General features: G+C 37.1%; 1 protein-coding gene across 1 annotated transcript; it reads left to right on the plus strand.

The window, feature by feature from the left end:
• The first annotated feature begins 3,688 nt into the window (after positions 1-3,688).
• RPLP0 (ribosomal protein lateral stalk subunit P0) lies at positions 3,689-11,253 on the plus strand. The gene is made up of 8 exons (XM_053702060.1): positions 3,689-3,729; positions 4,367-4,473; positions 5,670-5,845; positions 5,931-6,018; positions 6,106-6,252; positions 7,292-7,477; positions 7,559-7,699; positions 11,054-11,253. The coding sequence occupies exons 2-8, from the start codon at positions 4,420-4,422 to the stop codon at positions 11,204-11,206; spliced, it is 945 nt and encodes a 314-aa protein (XP_053558035.1). The 5' UTR covers positions 3,689-3,729; positions 4,367-4,419; the 3' UTR covers positions 11,207-11,253.
• The last annotated feature ends 12,485 nt before the right edge of the window (positions 11,254-23,738 follow it).

The following is a 23,738-nucleotide window of genomic DNA, read 5'->3' on the forward strand; positions in this document are numbered from 1 at the left end:
GATTCGCGCCTCAGAGGTCCGCCCGGCATCTGGAGCATGCGGCGATGACGTCAGCACCACACGCATCCAGAGCTGACACTGTCCCTGACAACGAGCAGAGGAGACGCCGCACCCCTAGCAACGGCTAGAGTGGCGTGGCGTGACAGTTAGTGACAAGGAAGGAGATAGGTCTGGTGCAGAGAGGTAGATTTGGGTGTCGTCGGCATACAAATGATATTGAAACTTGTGAGACTTTATTAAGGAACCTAATGATGACGTGTAGATTGAGAATAGAAGGGGACCAAGGACAGAGCCTTGCGGTACCCCAACAGAGAGTGGTAATGGGGCAGAGGATACCCCAGAGAAGGCTACACTAAAGGTACGGTTAGACAGATAGGAAGAGAATTACGAGAGAGCCGTGTCGCAGATGCTGAAGGATTTGGAGCAAAAGAGGGTGGTCAACAGTATCAAAGGCTGCAGACAGATGGAGGATAAGCAGAGGGAAGTAGCCTTTGCTGTGTAAGTAGGTTGTTGGTAACCTTAACAATTGCTGTCTCTGTGGAGTGATGGGGGCAAAATCCAGATTGCAGTGGGTCAAGGAGGGAGTTTAATGTAAGGAAATGGGATAGGCGTGCATATACTAGCTTTTCAAGAAGCTTTGAGGCAAGAGTGAGTAGGGAAATAGGGTGGTAGTTAGATGGGGAGGTTGGATCGAGAGAAGGCTTTTTAAAGGGACAGTGAACCCTATTGTTTTCTTTCGTGATTCAGATAGAGCATGCACTTTTAAGCAACTTTTTAATTTACTCCTATTATCATTTTTCTTCGTTCTCTTGATATCTTTATTTGAAAAAGAAGGCATCTTACCTTTTTTTTTTGGTTCAGAACTCTGGACAGCAATTTTTTTATTGGTGGGTGATTTTATCCACCAATCAGCAAGAACAACCCAGGTGGTTTACCAAAAATGGGCCGGCATCTAAACTTACATTCTTGCATTTCAAATAAAGATACCAAGAGAATGAAGAAAATTTGATAATAGGAGTAAATTAGAAAGTTGCTTAAAATGTCATGCTCTTTCTTAATCACGAAAGAAAAAATTTAGGTTCAGTGTCCCTTTAAGGATAGGTGTGACCAGTGCATGTTTAAGAGATGAGGAAACTATACCAGTGCTGAGGGAGAGGTTTAAGATGTGTGTGAGTATAGGGGTAAGGGTAGAAGAGAGGGAGGGGAGTAACTGTAAGGGGATGGGGTAGAGGGGACAGGATAAGGGCAGAAACTAATTCCTCTTTAACAGGGGCAAAAGAGCTAAATGTATGGCTATGTGGGTTTTGGATGATTGTATACTATCTGAATCAAAAGAGAGGGACAGGGTCGAGTTAAAGGAACAATACACAGTCCGGTTTGTATTAGAGGAATAGAATCCAATTAAAGGGCTAGAAACTAACTTGGCCAACACTTAACTGTAATGGATAGAAACATTACACTAAAGGTGTGATATTACTGTGGACTTTTTACTGTGTGTATAATGTATATATATTTATTTTTTATGCATGCTGTATTTGAATCATGAAAGAAAACTGTTGAGTTTTGTGTCCCTTTAATAAGCCCTGAAGGTAATATAATCTTGAGATTGGATTAAACTATTGTCAGTCAAATACATCTTGACTCCGTATCCAATCATTAGAATATTTATAGTATCTCATTACGAGAAATGTACACTATTTCCATAAAACACAATGAAGAATGTCACATAAAGCATCAGATCATGACAAACTTATTGCCATATTGATATATATTTCTGCACAGAGAGTACTGTCAGATGCAGCATCAGCACTTTATATTCTTAAATTAGTCTGCCCATGTTAGATTGTACAATATATTATGTGACCTGACCTGTAGTAGATATGGGTAATTTGATTCACATATGAACATATTGGGCCCTCTAGGGATATAACAAGGACCTGCTTACCATGATTCCTAAAATTAATATGTAGAAACAAAATGTCACGCATCTGTAGGCACTTATTTATTATTGCCCATAAAGACAGGTTGGTTTAGTATACTTTAATCCCTGATTCTATATTGGCAGTATGCATCTATGGGACTTTAGGACGGTATGATGTATCCATATTCCAGATTATTGTAGTGACAGCAAAGTGACATCTGAATATGTAGAGAATATATGTCAATGAGTATAATAGTATATACACTCTATCCATATCAGAAATATATGAGGCGGATCCATGCCAGTGCTATGTAGTTATTCTCATAATCATAATAGGGACAGCTGTACAGCTGCAGATAGATTGTATATCAATGACTGTAATAGTATGTACTTTATCAGTGACATTAATATAGTTTTTAATAATGAGCCAATATAAGAACATCCCTGGTCTTTTCCATATCATCAATTTATCAGGTGGATCTGTACTATTGGATGTATAGATTATTACTATGTACTTGTATATAATGGGTATAATAGAAGGTATATAGTTAATCATGGTGTAATATCTAAGTATTTACAAAAAAGACCCATATCCATCCTGTTCGTTTATACCTGTGGGTGCTAGTGTGTTCAGCCAAAAAAACCATCTGCATTCAGCCTGTAGCAGCATGGATTCCACATTACCACCTCTTATACCAGGTTTAATAACCTGTAAAACCGATACATTCAGCGTTGGTTTAGTGCCATGGTATTTGAGATAGTGTTTAGCTAGTGGGGTTAGATTTTTGTTCTTCTTCTGTCTGTTCATGAAAATAGGCCTATTAAATCTTCAGCTCCAAGCCATAAAGTTCTTAATCTGGAACTGTGTATGTGTGAGCAACAATTCACTACTGGGAGCTAGCTGAAGATATCTGGTAAGCCAATGACAAAAGACAGAATGTGTGTAGTCAACAATCAATGTCTAGCTTCCAACAGTGCATTGCTGTTGCTAAGGATAGGTGCATATACTTTAAAACAAAGTAAAAGTGAATTTAAACATTTTATGCTCATATCCCTTTATGCAATCATTATGGCTTAATTATACTACTAGTGTGTCATGTGCTTTTTTAAGGGGGGCTGTTATGAGTGGTCGGAACTATGCAAACCGTACATGGGTGTGACTGCTGCAAAGTGTCCCTGGAAGTTTTTTTTAAATGTTGGCAACTATGTAAATGCAATCTCTTATAAGCATAGAACACAAGGTGACACTCTAGTACATCTTTTACAATCTCCCTCTTTTCCAGATGCATAACTGTTTTTAACCAGAGACTGAGGTGTCTTGTGATATTTTGCTTGGACTAAATTAGATTTGCTCATTTGAAGTTTAGATCTATATATTTTTGATCACAAACCCACCCGCAGCGTCCTTTACCTTGTGAAAATGTGGGAAACACATATATAACGTTTTTATTTGCTCATCAGAACAGGCACCGTCAATAACTCAACGTCAATGTGTGTGAGTGTGACAGTTTTCATTGATAGACCTCACTGTGACTGCAGATAGGCTTTTTACGTTCACTGATTGTCCGTTAGAGGGCGATCTTTCATTCCAGTCTCTAGCAACAGAGATATGTAATATACCTTTAAAAGTCTGCGCCTACTGATGACAGACTGTTCTATTGTCTAATCGTGTTCTTGCCTTTACTGCTGCCAAAGCCAATCAGTAGCTGTATGTAGTTGCATGCTTACGTTGATTGGTTGCTTGTTCACATATAAAAGTGAAATTCTCTACGTGCGCGCCCCTTTACTTCCCGGAGCCCTAGCGTGAGGTATGTTGGCGGAGTAAGGAGGTTAGACTTGGCTCGTGAGGCCTCCATCGGCCTCACGATTGACTGTCCATTCATCAAACGCTCGCGAAGTGTGTCCGTTGTATTTGACCGTGTACAGGTTAAGATGCACGCAACGATGGAAATTGTAGGCTGAGAAATGTTTAAAATAAGCAAGAAAAGTTTGCATTAACTCATTTGTACAGTATTACACAGTAGTCGGTGTGTTCTAAAGGATACATGAGCGTAATAAAGTAACAATTTGCTCACAAACAAGAAACGTGCTTTTTATCCTTATGTGGCTATACTATTAACAAGAGTAAATGTAGTTTATGCATAGGCATTTCATATTACACATGCATATATTAGTCTTAGGCAAAGGTAAACCCCTCATGTCACATGTTTGTGCATAAGGTGGGTTCACTAATGAGCACCCTTCAAAACATTTTTTGGTGTGACTTGGTCTACATTTCATACAAACCTAAACAGGTTGCTATTTTTAATCATATTATTGTTTCTCCACAAAATAATTAGCAGATGCTGGCCATCCACTTAATTCCCTTGTTTATGTGGATGTGATGAGCTTTCCAGGCCAGGTGTGTATTTGCAATAAACATACTTTTTGTCTTTTTTTCTGCAGGAGCATCTAGTCTTTAAACCTGTTGTGAGGCAATCCTTGGTAGCACTGACAAGATGCCCAGGGAAGACAGAGCTACGTGGAAGTCCAACTACTTTCTTAAAATCATTGTGAGTGGCTTGTTACATTAAAATTTGAGGTATTGTGAAGCTAATTTGCATATCTTTACCCAGAATCCATATTCTTCAGTGGAATCACTGTTGGTATTTCCTGTAGGAGGGTGTGTGAAAAAAACTGATGGCATTGTGATAGATACCTAAGAATTCGATATATGCGACTTAATTTATATTTTGGATTTAGTATAAAAATATCAAACTGTTGCAAGAAAAGGTTTTGGTAAAGACCACTGTATTGTATTTTAAAAGGGCAGTAAACACCATGAGATTATATAAAATGACTGCAATATACGTTCATAATATACATTACCACATTTTCATGTAATTTAGCACTGCAAGTTGTGGAAATGCACACTACATACTTCTGAAGGCTAACCCTACTACATATCCTCATTTAGTTGACTTTAGCAGATAATTGTAAAACATTGCACTTTATTATAACATATGGGTCTGAATCGCCTTTTCCTGATAAGGCAAATGTCAGGTGCAGTTTGCTATTTAAAAACAGTTGCAGCAAACAAGACATTCTGTAAATGTTTAGACTTGAATAATATTATATAAAACAGGTGACACACCTGGCATACACTTGTTTCACTTAAAATACAGGTATACCCCCGCTCATACAATGGGTTAGGGACCGGAGCCCTGCTGTAAAGTGAAAACCGCCTTAAAGTGAAACAAGTCCGTTTTTAGCTTTCTTTTCACTTGCCAGTGTGTTTAACGACTTGAAAACATGTTTGAACTAACATATATTAGGGGTGCAATAGCGCTAAGTTTAGTTTAACACAACCACAGTATTCAATAAATACTGTACCTGTAAAATAGTGACAGTTACTGCAGTAAGATTTGCCAGATTACAACACTGACAGATTACACTGTAATGATGTAAACAGAGTGAACTAAGCATAACAAAATGGTGCCAGTCACTTTACTCAATCTCATGATGATTACAGCACTGTTTCAAAATCCTTGGAGGTTGAACTTCAGCTCCACAAAGCGCTGTAAAGTGAGATATACCTGTATGGGCAGTAAATTCAGAGATAGTGTTGACATTCTGTTTTATTGGTATGGGTAGAACATGTCTCTTTACAGATAGAATCTTGGGCTTGATTAAAATGTTGGTTGTTCATTACTATTGCATGAGGGAAGAAAATCTGCTTTCCACACAACTTTTTAAATATTTTTTACAGCAATTATTGGATGACTTTCCAAAATGCTTCATTGTGGGGGCGGACAATGTTGGTTCAAAACAAATGCAACAGATCCGTATGTCCCTGCGTGGGAAGGCTGTGGTTCTGATGGGAAAGAATACAATGATGCGCAAAGCTATCCGTGGACACTTGGAAAATAACCCAGCTTTGGAAAAGTGAGTGCTTCGTTCTGAGCACTGCTGTCATTCGTTTTGCAAGGTATACCATATTGCTATAAAATATATATATTTTTTTATACAGGCTTCTCTCTCACATCAAAGGGAATGTGGGCTTTGTATTCACCAAGGAGGATCTTGCAGAAGTCCGAGACATGTTGCTGGCTAACAAGGTTTGTATCAAACCTGCTCTTTTAAAATGTCTTTGTAAAAACTCGGTTTGTTACATTTTATATATCTTTTCTCCCTCCTCCCTTAAGGTTCCAGCCTGTGCTCGTGCTGGAGCAATTGCACCTTGTGATGTGACAGTGCCTGCTCAGAATACTGGCTTGGGCCCTGAGAAGACCTCCTTTTTCCAAGCCTTGGGTATAACCACGAAAATCTCCAGAGGAACAATTGAAATTTTGGTGAGCTAAAACTTCATCCAAATATTAAAATCCGTAGTGAATTTGAGAATGTTTAAGGTTGTTGGAATAGAAGTCAAGTCCAGGTTTAAGAGACATTAAACACTTTGAGATTGTAATATAATATTATAAATAGTATATATAAAAAAAATCTCTGCAATTCATTTTTTTTTTTTTGTTCCTTTTTCCTGTAATTCCAATCTGAAATTATGAGCTTTACATTTGCTTTTAGAAATGGAAGTGCAGAACACTGTCATATTCTGCAGTCATTGACTGCACCCTCTAGTGACCTATTTATAACTGTCCTTATTTGGCCACAACAGAGAAGGTCACCTAAGTAACATAGCAGCTCCCATTGTTTTATAGACTAAAACTTAACTTATGTTGTCCATATTTAAACAGCTAATGAAACTTTAAAGAATACATTTACATGTTATTCTTAAACTAATCTTTTCTTTTGCATCAATTTATCTAACCTGTATTTAGTGTTTAATGTCCCTTTAACTATGTTGCCGCTTATTCTGCAATCTTTTCATCATGGCTCATGAAGTACTCTGATCATAGCTTTTACGGTCGCAAACTCTTTAGATTAAGCAGGCTTTACAATTCTTTTGTTAGGAAATTGGCACTTCTTACCACTTCAGGTAACCTGAAATCTATTTTCTCCACAGAGAACCTCAAAAGAATTTTCAAAAATAGTGTAGCTTGTAGAAACAAAGCATACAATACATGGAAAATAAAGGTCCATTTCGTATTTGCTCTGTTTCTACAAGTGTCACTATATTTGGATTCTCTTTTCTGTCCTCTGTGGAGATTTTTTTTTATATATATTTTTTTTTTAAAGCTGGTCTACCAGGTTCCCTGAAGTGATCAGTGCCACAGATTTCCAAACAAAAGATCCAAATGCACAGCTGGAGAGAGGCTGAGGCAGGGTGTGGCCATCTTCTCAAAGGGAAATTATCACTTGATATTACCCATCTTTAGTTGTCACTTTTAGTGTGAGCTTTAAAACGTATCTGCGTTCTAATTTGATTTCTTATAGAGCGATGTGCAGCTGATCAAAACTGGAGATAAAGTAGGTGCCAGTGAAGCCACGCTCTTGAACATGTTGAACATCTCACCCTTCTCCTTTGGATTAATCATCCAGCAAGTTTACGACAATGGTAGCATCTATAGTCCTGAGGTGCTGGATATCACTGAGGAGGCTCTGCACGCCCGCTTCCTGGAGGTTAGGAGGAGCTTCTACAAACTTGACTTATTTAATTTATATATAATTTTTTTTTTCCCTAATTGTGCTTTGTTCTTTTAGGGTGTTCGTAATGTGGCTAGCGTTTGTCTTCAGATTGGCTACCCCACAATTGCCTCGGTACCTCACACTATCATCAATGGGTACAAGCGTGTCTTGGCTATTGCTGTGGAAACAGAATACAGTTTCCCGTTGGCAGAAAAGGTAAGATGTCAAATTGTAACTTCCTATTCCTGATTTTCTGGTATCGGGCATAATGGGTCTAAAAGGGACTGGTATCTGAAAAAAATACCATGTACATCAGTTGTATTCCCATAAATGTCTCTTAAGTTTCTTTGTAAATGGTGCTGCTCCATAATGTGTACATTTTATAAATGAAAGCTGTAGTTTTATCTAATCAAAAACGTTTGTAATTAGACCATTTCAAGTACAGGTATGCATGGTAACCATACATAAAAATACACTTCTGTAAAGTGGGTGAATCTTTAAATGTTTTGTAAATTACTATCAGTGCAGAGTTATTACAAGCAGATTTTTTTTATAGCAATAGCATAAGTGTTGGATTTGTGATGATGCATATTGGCACAAATAGTTTAGTTAAATGCTCTTACAAATTACAGAATATTAGTTATACAAATATACATTGGCTGTCAGGTCAATTCATTAAAATAGCAATTACAAGTGATGGCCAACTGATGGCCCAAGGGCCACATGCACCCTCTGCATTAGTTATGGCCGCAGCGGAAAAAACAGCGTATGCTCTAGGGATTTATGTAAGTCAAATGAGGAGGCTACAACTAAAAAAAGCTCTTTGGAGGAGAAAGATGCATACAAAGTGTATTCTGTTAAATCTGAATCTGTTCCTCTGGTAGTTTTTAGGAAATATATTTTATATGCGGCACTTAAAGGAACATTATACACTAGATTTTTCTCTGCATAAATGTTTTGTAGATCCATTTATATAGCCCATACAGATATTTTATTTTAAATGTTTTGCTTATTTTAAATAAAAATAGAATATAGGGGGCCCTTGGTCAAAGGAAACAAATGAGTAATGCAAATAAAATATGACTGTAAAAATAAACGGTTATTATTCTTTATTTATAAAGCGCCAACAGATTCCGCAGCGCTGTTCATAGGTAACCAAGATAAAAAGACAGTACAATATGAGACACCAGACAACATTTAACAATCAAATACAGGAGGAATTGGGAGCCCTGTCCCCGTGGGAACTTACAATCTAGATGGGTAGGAGGGTGAGAAACAGGAGGTGGGGACTTCAAAGGTGGGAATGATAGTGTGAAGTTAGATGAGGGCAACTATTAGGCAAGTGGAATTCAGTTACTTAGGCTTCCCTGAACAAGGTCTTTAGGGAGCGTTTAAAGGAGGAGAGGTTGGGGGAAAGTCTTATAGCTTGAGGAAGTGCGTTCCAGAGGGTTGGTGCCGCACAAGAGAAGTCCTGTAGTCTAGCATGAGAGGAGGTGATGGTAGAAGAGGCAAGGAGTAGATCGTTGTTGGATCTTAGGGGACGGGCTGGATTATATTGAGTGACCTACAAAGCCCTTACCAATGCAGCCCCCCCATACCTGTCCTCAGAGTGAGAATTTTGAATTTAATTCTGCTGTGAATGGGGAGCCAGTGAAGGGACTCAGAGGGGTGCGGCAGATAGAGCGTCGGGAGAGGTGGATTAGCCTAGCAGAGGCATTTAGGATGGATTGAAGGGGGGAGAGGCGGGAGAGAGGAAGGTCAGTTAGTAGGTTGTTACAGTAGTCAAGCCAGGAAATTACTAGGGAATGGATTAGCTGTTTAGTAGTTTCAGCACTCAGAAAAGGACGAATTTTGGAGATATTGCGTAGGTGGTTGCGACAGGATGAATACAATCTATAATCAAGGGTCAATGTGACAGAATGCAATTAACAGGTTAGGGAATATAACAAAAATAACAGTCCCATATATCAAAAAGCAGGGTATTGGATAAGGAACTCAGGTGTATGTGGTAAATCCAGGTCCAGGCAGCTGTCTGAATGGATCAAGGCCAAGATCAGCAATCTGTAAAGAGTATAGAGAAACAGCAGCACCACATGGCCTAGTAGTGTATAAATTTGTGAGAGATGGTGCATAGAATGTTTACACTCCCATTTAGTAGAGCACCCCTCTTAATGCAAATATAGCAGGCTGGAATCGGTCACCCAGCAGACTGACCTCCGATATGGCTCGAACTCCAATGAGTCCGGCTACGATATCCCAAAAGGTGGTACACCAAAAGATAGGGTGTAAATCGGAATAAATAGTATGGTAGTAAGTGCAAAAAGCCCCAAAGTTTTAGGAGAATACTGATGTATACCTACTCCAGCTGTCTCCTGTTTGTGTAAAGGGTCTTTTCATATGCAAGGGGAGTGGGGGGGGGTTCATTTCCCACTTGCAGTGGGTGTTCCAGCTACTTTTAAAACGGAGCTAAACTGGGAGCTTCTTAAAGGGACATGCCACCCACATTTTTTCTTTTAAGATTTAGAAAGAGAATGCAATTTTAAACATCTTTCTAATTTACTTATATTTAATTTTTTAGTTTTATTCTCTTGATATTCTTTGATGAAAAGCATATCTAGATATGCTCACTAGCTGCTGATTGGTTGCTGCACATAGAAGCCTTGTGTGATTGGCTCACCATGTGCATTGCTTTTTCTTCAACTAAGGATATCTTAAAAAATGAAGCAAAATAAATAATGGAAGTAAATTGTAATGTTTAAATTTCTATTCTCTATCTGAATCATGAAAGAAAGATTTTGGGTTTAGTGGCCCTTTAAGTTTTTAAACTGTTTTATACTGGATTTTTAGATCAGTATCTGTGCATATTATTCTTTATAGAAGTGTCTATTACATGCAGTTATATGAAAATTGGTGTATACTGTCCCTTTAAAGGGACACTGAACCCAATTTTTTTTCTTTTGTAATTCAGAAAGAGAATGCAATTTTAAGCAACTTTATAATTTACTCTTATTTTTTTTGTTCTCTTGCTATCATTATTTGAAAAAGGCATCTAAGCTTTTTTTTTGTTTCAGTACTCTGGACAGCACTTTTTTATTGGTGGATTAATTTATCCACCAATCAGCAAGGACAACCCTGGTTGTTCACAATAATGGGCCGGCATCTAAACTTACATTCTTGCATTTCAAATAAAGATACCAAGAGAATGAATAAAATTTGATAATAGGAGTAAATTAGAAAGTTGCTTAAAATTTCATGCTCTATCTGAATCACGAAATAATTTTTTTGGGTACAGTGTCCCTTTAAGGCTTCTAAATGATTAATCTGTGGCCTCTATGTTAAGGAAATTGGTGATCGCTGTTTGACTATTACTGAACAAATATATAACAGGATTATAAAGAAAGTCATAATGGAGTTAAAATTATACTTTTAAATATTTCTTTGTAGGTCTGTAATTGGTAGTAGGGATACTGGGTGCATATTATATTGTGTTAATAGGTATGGGGTTTTTTTTTTTTTTTTTTTTTTTAAAGTCCTAAGTATTAACTTTCTTAACTATCTGACCCTTTACAGGTCAAGGAATTCTTGGCAGACCCATCAGCTTTTGTTGTTGCTGCTCCAGTTGCCGCGGCTGCTTCTGCCCCTGCTGCTGCAGCACCTGCCCAGGAGGAAAAGGAAGAGTCTGAAGAATCAGATGATGATATGGGATTCGGTCTATTTGACTAAACATGTCTCATTTTCCAGCCTAACAAATAAAGAAAATTACAACCTGATTTTTTATTTTGTTTTAGACTTTAAAAATACAATTATACTAAGCATTTTTTTAACAAAATCTGAGAGTACAGCATACTGGTTTTTTTTTTTTCTTTTGTTTACAAAAAGTCTGTGGTGAAGCCACTGGCTGAGAAAGAAAACTTGTTAGCACTCTTGTTCCAGAAGGAAATAATAATGGTGTGTGTGTGTATAGTTGGTGTGACTGGTTTTCACGGATTTAAATAACATATAAACTTTATTACTTATTAAAACATGGGATACATTTCAAAACAGACAGAATTGGACTAATGATTTATTAAAGGGCACTGATATCAAATCATAGATACCATGAAATTAGATTTACATTTCAGGATTATATATAATCTCAATGGTGCTGCCAAATAGCTAAAGCTCCTATATTAGGTAGCTATTATCAGGTATACTATGGTAAATAAAAACCTATATACGTTAAATATATACCATATTGTTCAGATTATAGGCTGCTCCTGATTATAAGCCGCACCCTTAAAGTTTGGTGCCATAAAGAAATTAACACATTACTGCCTCCTCTTAACCCACTCAGCCTCCTTCCCTTACACAGTGCCCACTACTCACCCTATTAACTACCTACCTCACACAAGCCTCTCCTCACCCTCTTAGCCCCCTTCCTCAAACAACCCCCTCACTACATCCCAGTGCAACAGTCGACCACAATCAATTGCAGCAGTTTGATGTCATCAGAGTTCGTCATGGATACCATGTCAATGCTGTTAGAGAGTGAGTTATAACCGGCAACAGTAGCGATCCGGAAATTTGCATCAGTTAACATCCTAGTGTAGTATATTAATTCTTAAATCCCAGGCAATCAATATCCAAATATGGCTTATATATTTAATAAAAAAAAAAAACTTCTGTATTAACTTATTGCTGATCCGTAAGGCACAAATTAATTCTCCCTGAAACAAACGGTGCTTCCGCACATCACAGACCAATTAAGGTACTTGCCAGTATTTTTATTAATTTTTTTCTAAAGAGCTTTATTGAGCAAATAAAAAGAAAATACATAGGGCTCGATTTATCAAGCCTCTACGGCAGCAAGTTCTATCAAGAACTTGCTCGCTGTGATTTATCAAGCACTGCTGCTTCCTTAACATCTACGCCACCTCTATTGTGGCGAAATTCAATCTCCTGACAGCTCCTGTCCGCGCGTGATTGGCTGTGCGCGGGCAGGGGGCGGGATTGCACACGAGCGCAAAATTGTGCTCGTGTGCAATGGCGAATACCTGCGGGTAATTTCGCCCCGCCACAGGCGAGCTGAGGCGTACAGGGGAGCGTATACGTGCCCCTGTACGCCTCCGCGTTAATAAATCTAGCCCATAGTATACAAAGCAGAGTTTCAAACCTACACATTTTGTTCAAAGTCGTGTATACAACACACTGGATTTAAGTGAAAATACTCAAACCTTGAATTTGGGATATTAGAGCTTACATTTTATATAACAAATATATCAACAGTTCTGGTCGTACTCAAAGCAGTCAGGCTGTATATAATACAGGCTGTTCAGTTATGCATAGTGTCATGGTCACACATCCTAGTCTTGTAAAGATAGCTATTCCATCTCTAGTATAGTATGTTTATAGTTATGCAAGGGGAGGAGGTGAGAATCCCCTAGATGTCAATCTTGAAGCCTAATGTAGACAGTTCCATTAATGGGTGTGTAGTTGAGATTCCCATATAAATTTTATATTGTAATATGTGTCTAGTTTGCCCCCAATGAAGTAACCATACTCCTCCATCTGAATGGTGTTATTCATATGGCTCTTCCAGGAGGACAGGGTAGGAATGTTTGGTGATTTCCAAAGAAATGCAATCAAAGTTCTCGCCGAATTCAACGCTAACTGAATGAGGCGTAGTCTGAGGCTACATTGGCACCTCGGGAGTAGGTTTAGAAGAGCAGTGGTTGGTTGCAGGTGGTATGTAGTAACTTGGCTAAGGAGTGTGTTTATATAAACTGCTATGGAGGTCCAGAAGGGTTTTAGCTTGATATAATTCCACCAAATATGTAACATTGTTCCCCTCTTCCCACAACCCCTCTAACAAGCGTCCGACGTGTCTGGATATATGCGTTTAAGCCTAACTGGGGTAAGATACCATCTTGTCAGGAATTTGTAGTTAATTTCTAGAAATCTGGCGGAGAGTGAGGATTATTTTGTGTTTTTCACTATATGCTTCCAATCATTGTCACTAAGTTCCATGTTTAGTTTGGTGTTCCATTAATTTATATAATTTGGTGAGTGTGAGTATATAGTGTCTATCAGCACTCTCTTAGCCCATGCTAGAGTGTGATATAGTGGTGTCTCTATGATACAAAGCTGTTCAAAAGGGGTCAATTGTCTAGTGAGTAATTGTTTATCTGGAGATGTAGATAAAAAGTGCTGCAATTGAAAATGTTTGAGCCACCTAGTGAAGGTACCCCCTAGAATGTTTACTAATTCGGACCTCTCTAATTTTACCGTTCGCCATGAGTTTGGTTATTGAAACCGTGTAGCCCATCTCCCAATCACTGAGATTATGTCGTTTGTGTTCCAGCCCCCTGTGCAGTTCTGCATTGGGTGAAACCGGCGATAGAGGGGACCTTAAGGTAGAGATTTTGGGGAAACAAATGAATCGCATGATCCCAAGAGTCAAAGAAACATCAGATATGCTCTTACCCATGGTGGGCGGCTTTTTTTTGTCTATCCAATATAATGCTCCTGGTGAGGGGTTTTTTAATATTTGGGAGTCAAGGGGCGACCCATGCTTTTGTATCCTGATTTCTTTGCCGATCTAGAAGTCTTTGTAAGCAAACCGCTTTATAATATGTTTCGATGTTCGGCAGACCCAGTCCTCCAAGTTGTAAAGAGCGGTACATCGTATCTTTACCTACTCTGGGTTTAATCTTCCCCCAGGCAAACACATTTAAAAGCTTTTGAAGAGAGTTATGAAAGGATATTGGCAGCGGAATTGGAACTGCCTGTAGGAGATATAGGATCCTAGGAAGGGCGTTCAATTTTACTGCTTGTATCCTACCCCACCAAGATATTTGGCAATCACTCTAACCCCTGATGTCTTTTTGTAAATCTGAATATAGTCTAGTGAAATTTGTGTCTAAAAGCATTTTGGGTTTAGGAGAAATGTATATTCCCAAGTATTTAACGGTTTTCTTTTGGGGTTTGAAGGGACAGTTTTCTATTAATGTTTGGAATTCTTTTGCTGGGAGTGTGATATTAAGAATTTCGGATTTTTGGTCATTCACCAAGAAATTCTAATGCGAGCCAAACTCTTTAAACTCTTTAAGTACCTCTGGGATAGATTTTTTAGGATCTGAGAGGGTAAGGAGAACGTCATCTTCATAGAGGGACAATTTGTAATCGAATGGACCTACCTTTATACCGTAAATTGAAATGTTCTGTCTTATTCTCTGTGCCAGGATCTCCATGCAAATTACAAATAATAAAGGGGAGAGTGGGCATCCTTGGCGAGTTCCGTTACGTATCACAAAAGAATCCAACAGAATATATTAGTTTTGACCTTGGCTGTGGGGTTTTGGTACAGACTTTCAATACGTTTAATTACAGGTGGCCCTCGGTTTACAACGGTTCAATTTACACCGTTTCAGAATAACAATCTTTTTTTCCAGTCATGTGACTGCTATTGAGAAGCAGTGCATTTATTAAAATAGCCAGTAGATGGAGCTGTCTGCTTGTGTTGCAGCAAAGCCAAGCAAGCTGAAATTAATCAGTTTAACCAGACCTGAGCTATCGAGCAGATTTCAAAGGAACAAGATCTTCCTGTCTATAAATCAGTCCAGATTGGAATGCATAGAAAGAACTGTTTGCAGAAAAATGCAAGTGAAGTCTGTGTTTTGTGATTATTTTATTAGGTTTATAATGCTGTTTATCAAATGTTTTTGTTCATTTAACTTAGTTTAATTATATATTCTGTGTTGTGTGATTATTTTATTAGGTTTATAATGCTGTTTAGCATTTAAAGTCTTCATTTCAAAGCTTTAAAAATAATGTATTAGGTGTTACTTATGACAATTTTGAGAGGGGCCTGGAACCTAACTCCCTCACTTCCCATTGACTTACATTATAAACTGGGTTTCAATTTACAACAGTTTCGATTTACAACCATTCCTTCTGGAACCTAACCCCGGCGTAAACTGAGGGCTACCTGTATAGTGTCACCAAATCCAAACTTCCTAAGAGCAGCCTGCAAAAATTTCCAGTTCAAGCGATCAAACGCTTTTTTCCATGTCTGCGGAGACAACTACCATCTCTGTTTTGTGTAATTTAGAGTGATCAATTAAATGTATCATTCTAATTGTGTTGTCTCTCGCTTCCCTACTGGGTACAAACCCAACTTGATCGGAATGGATGATATTTGGTAATAATCTACTTATACACTTTGCTAATATTTTCACGAATAGTTTCAAATCAGTATTCAAAAGAGAGATTGGTCTGTAATTACCTAAAATATTATTGGATTTGCAGGGTTTGGGGATTACAGATACATGGGCTTCAAGGCTTTCCGACGGAAATTTGCCTGTGTTATCAATATGATGAAAAGATGCCAGTAAATGTGGAGCTAAAATAGGTTTGTAAGTTTTATAGTAATTATTGGTAAAACCGTCCGGTCCAGGGCTTTTGTTTTTTGGGAGGGCATTTATGGCATCTATGACTTCCTTTAAGGTGATTGGTGAGTCTAATAAAGCTTATTGGGAAAGAACCAATGGCACTACTTACAAATGAAAACAAACGTTCGCTTATATTATACTTATTTGTAATTATTTCATAGGGGTAGGTGCTTGTACTAATCAACATTAAGAAGGGAATCCGTAAAGAACTGAAGCACAAAGTACAAATATAGCACTCACAACGTTTGGTTAGCATATAATTGAGTATCATGCAAAAAGAACACTAAGAAAAAATTAAAACAACTTTTATTTGATAATTAGAATGTTAAGAACAAGGGTCTGTGAAATGCTTTAAAATTACTAAATGCTTACTACATGCATAGAGATTGGACCTAAATAATCAATAATGGATTTATACCTACTGGTCTGATATAGGTCACAATCAAAATAAAGTGAAAAGGAATACAAAAGGTAGGAGACCTCTAAAATGAGAATTTATAAGGGTACAGCGGTATAAGTTACTGTATATTATAAAAAGTTCTTGATTTTAGATTTTGTAAACATTTATGGTATAAATTGTCAGTCGACTACGTGAAAAAGGATATATCTAAGGATACTAAACATATATCACCAGGTAGGAGAGATAACATTTGTAATCCTGTTTCTGTAACCCCAAATTTGGGGGGGGGGTGTACCTTTAAATGCCGTATGTGTGGCTCCACTTTTAGGGAGATATATTTTGTAATATCATATGTATATCCCCAAATTGAGAGAGTCTAACAAATGATATAATAGGTGTATCACCTGAATACGGACATGAATCTCAAATATGGTTTGTATATCTCCTAAGTGGGGGAAAAAACTTTTAATACCTTTTGGATGTCTTGGGTGCCTATAGACAGCCTCAAAATGGAGAAAAGTACAAATACCTATTAAAAATTTGTGAGTAGTGACGGCGCTAACAAAAAGCTTAAGGAATTTCGATCCTAAAAAATAGTTTGTGACAAAATTACTTCAGAAAGTTAAAGCAGTGAGAAAATATCTTTTTAAAGTTGATAGTGTAGAGAATCAATAATATTAGAAATGTGCATTTCTATCTCATATATAATGATTTTAAAGTGCAAAGTGCAGAATCCTCTGAATTCTTATTAAAAAACAACTTATAATTTTATTTTGTTCAGTGAGATGTGCAGTGAATATTGTCCTAATCTTATATAATTGAATGTGTTTCTTGGAGCGGTATGAAGGTATGATTTGGATATTTTTAAAATCTATACACAAAACATAGTACAATCTCTTAGAGGTACGATAAAAATATATTTATTACAATACAAAGGTTTGTTCTAAAAGATTTAAGGCTTAGGGGACGTCTCCCCAAGAATTTGTGGTATCAATATAACTTGAGATAATTTAAAATGACATTTTAAACTAAGACAACAATGTAACAGGTGAAAATAGCTTCCAAATAAAATCTAAGAGACTTTTGTTCTGTAACGAAACTGTATCACAAACCAATTATATATCTTAAAACGGAATAAAGGTTCTTTCCATAGTCCAATATTGTGCAACAGAAAGTTTGGATGTTAAAAGTCTCTTTGTACAAAGAAATGTTAAAATATCTTCAGTATGAGTTATCCTATCCACTTTGTTATTTAAAAACTTCAAATGTTAAAGTCTCTTTTTTACACAAGATTGTTTTAAATACCTTTTAGTATGAGTACCTTTATACCACCGCTACCACTTTATAACCCGGGTTATGATTCTACTTGCATCTATTTGCATACTGCAAACTTCATCTATCTAAACTTCACATCCCCTGCGTGCAAGGCACTAAGAGCAGGAAGTTTTTGAGAAGGAATACTAAAAAAACGGAATCGCCAAGTGATTATTATCTATCTGGAATCGGCCAAAAAAGACCCAAGAGTGACGTCAGACGCCGATAAACATGTGGCGGCTCTAAAACACAAACCACACTGAGTAAGCAAACAAGAAAATAAACTGCACCAAGTGAGTAAACAGGACAAGCGAATCATAAAGGTACTCATACTAAAAGGTATTTAAAACAATCTTGTGTAAAAAAGAGACTTTAACATTTGAAGTTTTTAAATAACAAAGAGGATAGGATAACTCATACTGAAGATATTTTAACATTTCTTTGTACAAAGAGACTTTTAACATCCAAACTTTCTGTTGCACAATATTGGACTATGGAAAGAACCTTTATTCCGTTTTAAGATATATAATTGGTTTGTGATACAGTTTCGTTACAGAACAAAAGTCTCTTAGATTTTATTTGGAAGCTATTTTCACCTGTTACATTGTTGTCTTAGTTTAAAATGTCATTTTAAATTATCTCAAGTTATATTGATACCACAAATTCTTGGGGAGACGTCCCCTAAGCCTTAAATCTTTTAGAACAAACCTTTGTATTGTAATAAATATATTTTTATCGTACCTCTAAGAGATTGTACTATGTTTTGTGTATAGATTTTCAAAATATCCAAATCATACCTTCATACCGCTCCAAGAAACACATTCAATTATATAATATTAGGACAATATTCACTGCACATCTCACTGAACAAAATAAAATTATAAGTTGTTTTTTAATAAGAATTCAGAGGATTCTGCACTTTAAAATCATTATATATGAGATAGAAACGCACATTGCTAATATTATTGATTCTCTACACTATCAACTTTAAAAAGATATTTTCTCACTGCTTTAACTTTCTGAAGTAATTTTGTCACTTAAACTATTTTTTAGGATCGAAATTCCTTAAGCTTTTGTTAGCGCCCTCACTACTCACAAATTTTTACTTTTCTATATAAAAAGTTAGAAGGACTTTTTCTCTCAGTGAGGTGTTTGGAATCACTATCTCCAGCGCTCTACTCACTCACCCAGCTACATACAAATACCTATTAATACCGTAAAAAATATACCTATGGTACCGGAATTGCGAGTATACCTATTAATACCGTTGGATTACCTATTGATACCTTGAGTACATCTACACATATATATCATAGGTGTATCCCCAGAGTGGGGAAACAAGTCTCAAATATCGTTAGTATATCCCCAAAGTGGGGAAAGATTATACCTGTTAATACCGTTTGGATGTCTAGGTGCCTCTTGGACAGCCTCCACAATGAAGAAAAATATATAAATACCTATTGATACCGGTGGGAATACCTTTTAATACCATAGACGTTTGTGTGCCTTTTAATACCGTTGGATTACCTATTAATACCGTTAGTACTGATGTACCTGTTAATACCTTTTGAACAACGGTATAAATACCTATTGATACCGGTGGGAATATCTTTTAATACCGTAAAAGCTTGTGTACCTTTTAATACCGTTGGATTACCTATTAATACCTTGGTGCTGATATACCTGTTAATACCTTTGAACAACCCCCTAGATAGAGAGATGTCAAGCCCCAAATAGGGGAAATATAATTAGTAATACTGAGTGTCTCAAAAATAAGGAGATCTATCAGATAGAGCAACCCCCACAGTGGAGACAATGTACCTATTAATACCGTAAAGACATGGTTACCTTTTAATACCTAAAGTACAAGCCCCAAAGTGGAGAAATGTATACCTATTAATACCGTTTAGCCATGAGTAAGCAAATGAAAGTTAAAAGAGGGGAGAGGGAGCAGGGACGCCACTGACGCGTTTCGCCGTCAGTGGCGTCCCTGCTCCCTCTCCCCTTCTATGGTATTAAAAGGTATTCCCACCGGTATCAATAGGTATTTATATATTTTTCTCCATTGTGGTGGCTGTCCAAGAGGCACCTAGACATCCAAACAGTATTAACAGGTATAATCTTTCCCCACTTTGGGGATATACTAACGATATTTGAGACTTGTTTCCCCACTCTGGGGATATACCTATGATATATATGTGTAGTTGTACTCACGGTATCAATAGGTAATCCAACGATATTAATAGGTATACTCGCAATTCCGGTACCATAGGTATATTTTTTACGGTATTAATAGCTATTTGTACTTTTCTCCATTTTGAGGCTGTCTATAGGCACCCAAGACATCCAAAAGGTATTAAAAGGTTTTTTTCCCTACTTAGGAGATATACAAACCATATTTGAGATTCATCTCCCTATTCAGGTGATACACCTATGATATCATTTGTTAGACTCTCTCAATTTGGGGATATACATATGATATTACAAAATATATCTCCCTAAAATTGTAGCCACACATACGGCATTTAAAGGTACACCCCCCCAAATTTGGGGTTACACCAACGGGATTACAAATTTTATCTCTCCTACCTGGTGATATATGTTTTTTTCACGTAGTCGACGGACTATTTATACCATGAATGTTTACAAAATCTAAAATCAAGAACTTTTTATAATATACAGTAACTTATACCGCTGTACCCTTATAAATTCTCATTTTAGAGGTCTCCTACCTTTTGTATTCCTTTTCACTTTATTTTGATTGTGACCTATATCAGACCAGTAGGTGTAAATCCATTATTGATTATTTAGGTCCAATCTCTATGCACGTAGTAAGCATTTGGTAATTTTAAAGCATTTCCCAGACCCTTGTTCTTAACATTCTAATTTTATTACAAGACCAGAGACTCCTATTTTTATGCATTACTCTTTCTTTACTACTCAATGCAGCCTTTTAAAGAACAAGATATATAAGATAACATAACATACACATAATAAGAACATAACATAGACTTATTATAGTGAGAAAAAACAGCCAATCAGCACAGAGCATAGACTATAAACAGAGCACCCAATTAACATACTTCCTCTTTCTTTTTGCTGCTCACTCAGATAAGTAGTGCAGTCATAATATTATTATTAAACGTTATCATTATTGTTCTTATAGATATTTTACCCCTTTATCGTTTTTCCGTTTTCTGTTTACCCCATTTGTAACTATAACTTGTCTCTCTTACATGTGTATTTTTCTTCCGGTTTTTTCTTTTTCCCCTATCCTTATGTTTTATGCCTCTATTGAGCCTTTAACTTACCACCTACTGACTTTCTGCTTCAAACTCTAATAACTCCGTTTTCGCTCAGTGTTTTATCACCCCTCCTGCATGTTTTCTTTCTCACAGTCCGTTCGCCATTTTGTGGGCCGTCCCTCCCGCCCACTACTGCCGACGTAATAACCTTGTCTCCTGTCAGCTGTACCTCTGCTGTGAACCGAGTGGTAACTTTGTATCTTTTCCACTCGGTCCTGATATTTCCTGCATTATACTATAGAAGCTTTCTCCTCAGCCTCTGTGGCCATCTTCTGGCAGTTATAATTCATTACATTTACAGTGTATATATTTTCTGTACTAAACGTACTAAGGTTAATTAATTGAACCAAATATTTTACCTCAGGGAAAAAAAATTTTGCCTGCCCTCTCAATAGTCTGTTTTGTCAGGCCCTTTCAATTATATATATTTCTAAGTTTATACATAAAAAATTTTTGCTTACAAGGGAGATTTGATATTCAATTTATTAATTCTTAATATTTTTACTTCACATTGTTTTTTCACAAAACATTATAAACAATGTCTGAAGCTCAATCTAAATCACCTCCCTTGACCTTACATACAGTACAATCGATGATTGACTCCTCTATGAATAATTTATTTAATAAAATGACCTCTTTGATGGGAGAGAAACAAAGAAAAATATCTTTAAAAAGAAAGAACCCATCCATTGCTTATAAGGCAAGTAAAAAACTTATCGAAAAGTCTCGCCAATGTTTAACTGAGACTAATATTCCTCACAGCAAAGGAAGAAAAACAGCTGTTAGCAGAACCCTGCACCCTGAGGGTAACCAAACAGGGGATACTCATGTATGCAAAAAATTAAAATTTAAGTCAAAAACTAATATTGATAATCCATCTTCAGATTCTGAGGAATCAGATGGTGACGAATACACTGATATCAATTCAGACAATCTAAATGATTCGGATAATTCCGATGGCTCCCCGGCCGCTAAAAAAACTAAAAAGAAAGCCAGAAAATCTGTTGAATACAGTGAGGATGAAGAGGACTTTTTAGATTGTTTGGGTAACCCTAGGTTTAAACCTGATGACTTACACCATCCCCGGTCCGCCGAGTGGTGTCCCCCCCTAGATTTAGCTGAATTTATTGACCACCAACTACGTAAACCCCTAAAAAAGCAAACCCGCAACAAAATGAAAGCCGAATGTCCTCGTCCCCTGTTACCAAAGAACGCTTCCATCACCCCTGAAGTTGACCCCAAAATTTTAAAATTCATTGGTTCTCCAGGATATAAATTGAAAAAAGGAATTGATAGATCCTGGAAAATTTGCCAAGATAAACTTTTAGATTCAGTTGGTCCCCTCACTAAGTTATTCGAATTATCTGAACAAGGCGTAGCCGAAAATTGCCCTTTGGACCCCTATGTGGTCAGAGAATGGGTTCAAAGACTCCTGTGTTTTATTGGGAATACGAATTGTGCAATGTCTGGAGAAAGAAGACGTAATATCTTGAGGAAAATAGACCCGAAAATTTCTGACTTTTCCTCAAGTAATATTGCTTCAGACAACAAAGGTCTTTTATTTGGAGACTCTTACTTAAAGGACTTAAGCCAATACGTAAATACTTTCTCTAACCTAAATAAAGTGAAAACATCCGTTAAGAAAATTTTTTACCCCAACCAAGGTTTCTCCGACAGGGCCAGGAGAGGCAGAGGCCGCTTTCCCGGCCGCCAAACCTTCTTATCCAGGTCTCATTACTATCCCCAACAATCACAATACCAACACCAGTTTCAATCTCAATTCCAAAGAGGTTACTCTGATCCATCCACTTCCTCCTTTTTTCCAACAAGAGGTCGCCCCTGGACTCAGAGAGGTTTTAGGACCAGAGCCAGAGCTAGACAAGCTCCAGGTAAGTTCTTCATTTCCCCCCTACATCCTTTCTTTCCCAGAAAAAATTGGAGGCAGACTCGCCCTGTTTACTCAAAATTGGGCTGCAATTACTTCAGACCCTTGGGTTTTACAAACTGTATCAGGTATCCTCATAGAATTCATATCTCCCCCAATTCAAGTCTGTCTTCCCCATCCAATTCAATTTTCTCAAGAAGACTCTCTTTTGGTCAAGAGAGAAATTTCTTCTCTCTTCTCCAAAAAAGCAATTCTTCCAGTCTCCCATCCTCAAGATTTTTACCTAAGCAATTTGTTCTTGGTAAAAAAGAAAAACAATCAATTCAGACCTGTCATAAACCTAAAAACGTTAAATACCTTTGTAGTTTACCATCATTTCAAAATGGAAGGTATTCACTTATTAAGAGAATGTCTAAGAGGAAACGATTGGTTGGTTCGATTGGATCTCACAGACGCCTATCTAACCGTTCCAATCGCCCAAGAACATTGGAAATTCTTGACTTTCCGTTGGGAAGACCAGTTTTGGAATTTCACTTGCCTTCCCTTTGGTCTGTCCTCTGCTCCTTGGATTTTCACCAAGTTACTGAAACCTGTAGTGGCCTGGCTGAGACTCCGAGGAATTCGTCTAATAATTTATTTGGACGATATTTTGATTATGGACCAAGATTTCCACTCCCTTCAGAATCATCTATTTACCACAATTTCTTTGTTAGAATCACTAGGTTTTATTGTGAACAAACAGAAATCAGTTCTCTTACCCACAAAGTCTTTGATTTTCTTAGGCTTCAAAATCAACTCAATACTCTCTACTCTGAGTCTTCCTTCAGACAAAGTAAAGAATATCAAAAAAGAAATTTCCAAAACTTTATCCAAAGATTTAGTTCCCATCAGAACCATAGCCAGAATAGTAGGGTTACTATCA

Source organism: Bombina bombina, chromosome 2, assembly GCF_027579735.1.
Source record: "Bombina bombina isolate aBomBom1 chromosome 2, aBomBom1.pri, whole genome shotgun sequence".
NCBI lineage: Eukaryota > Metazoa > Chordata > Amphibia > Anura > Bombinatoridae > Bombina > Bombina bombina.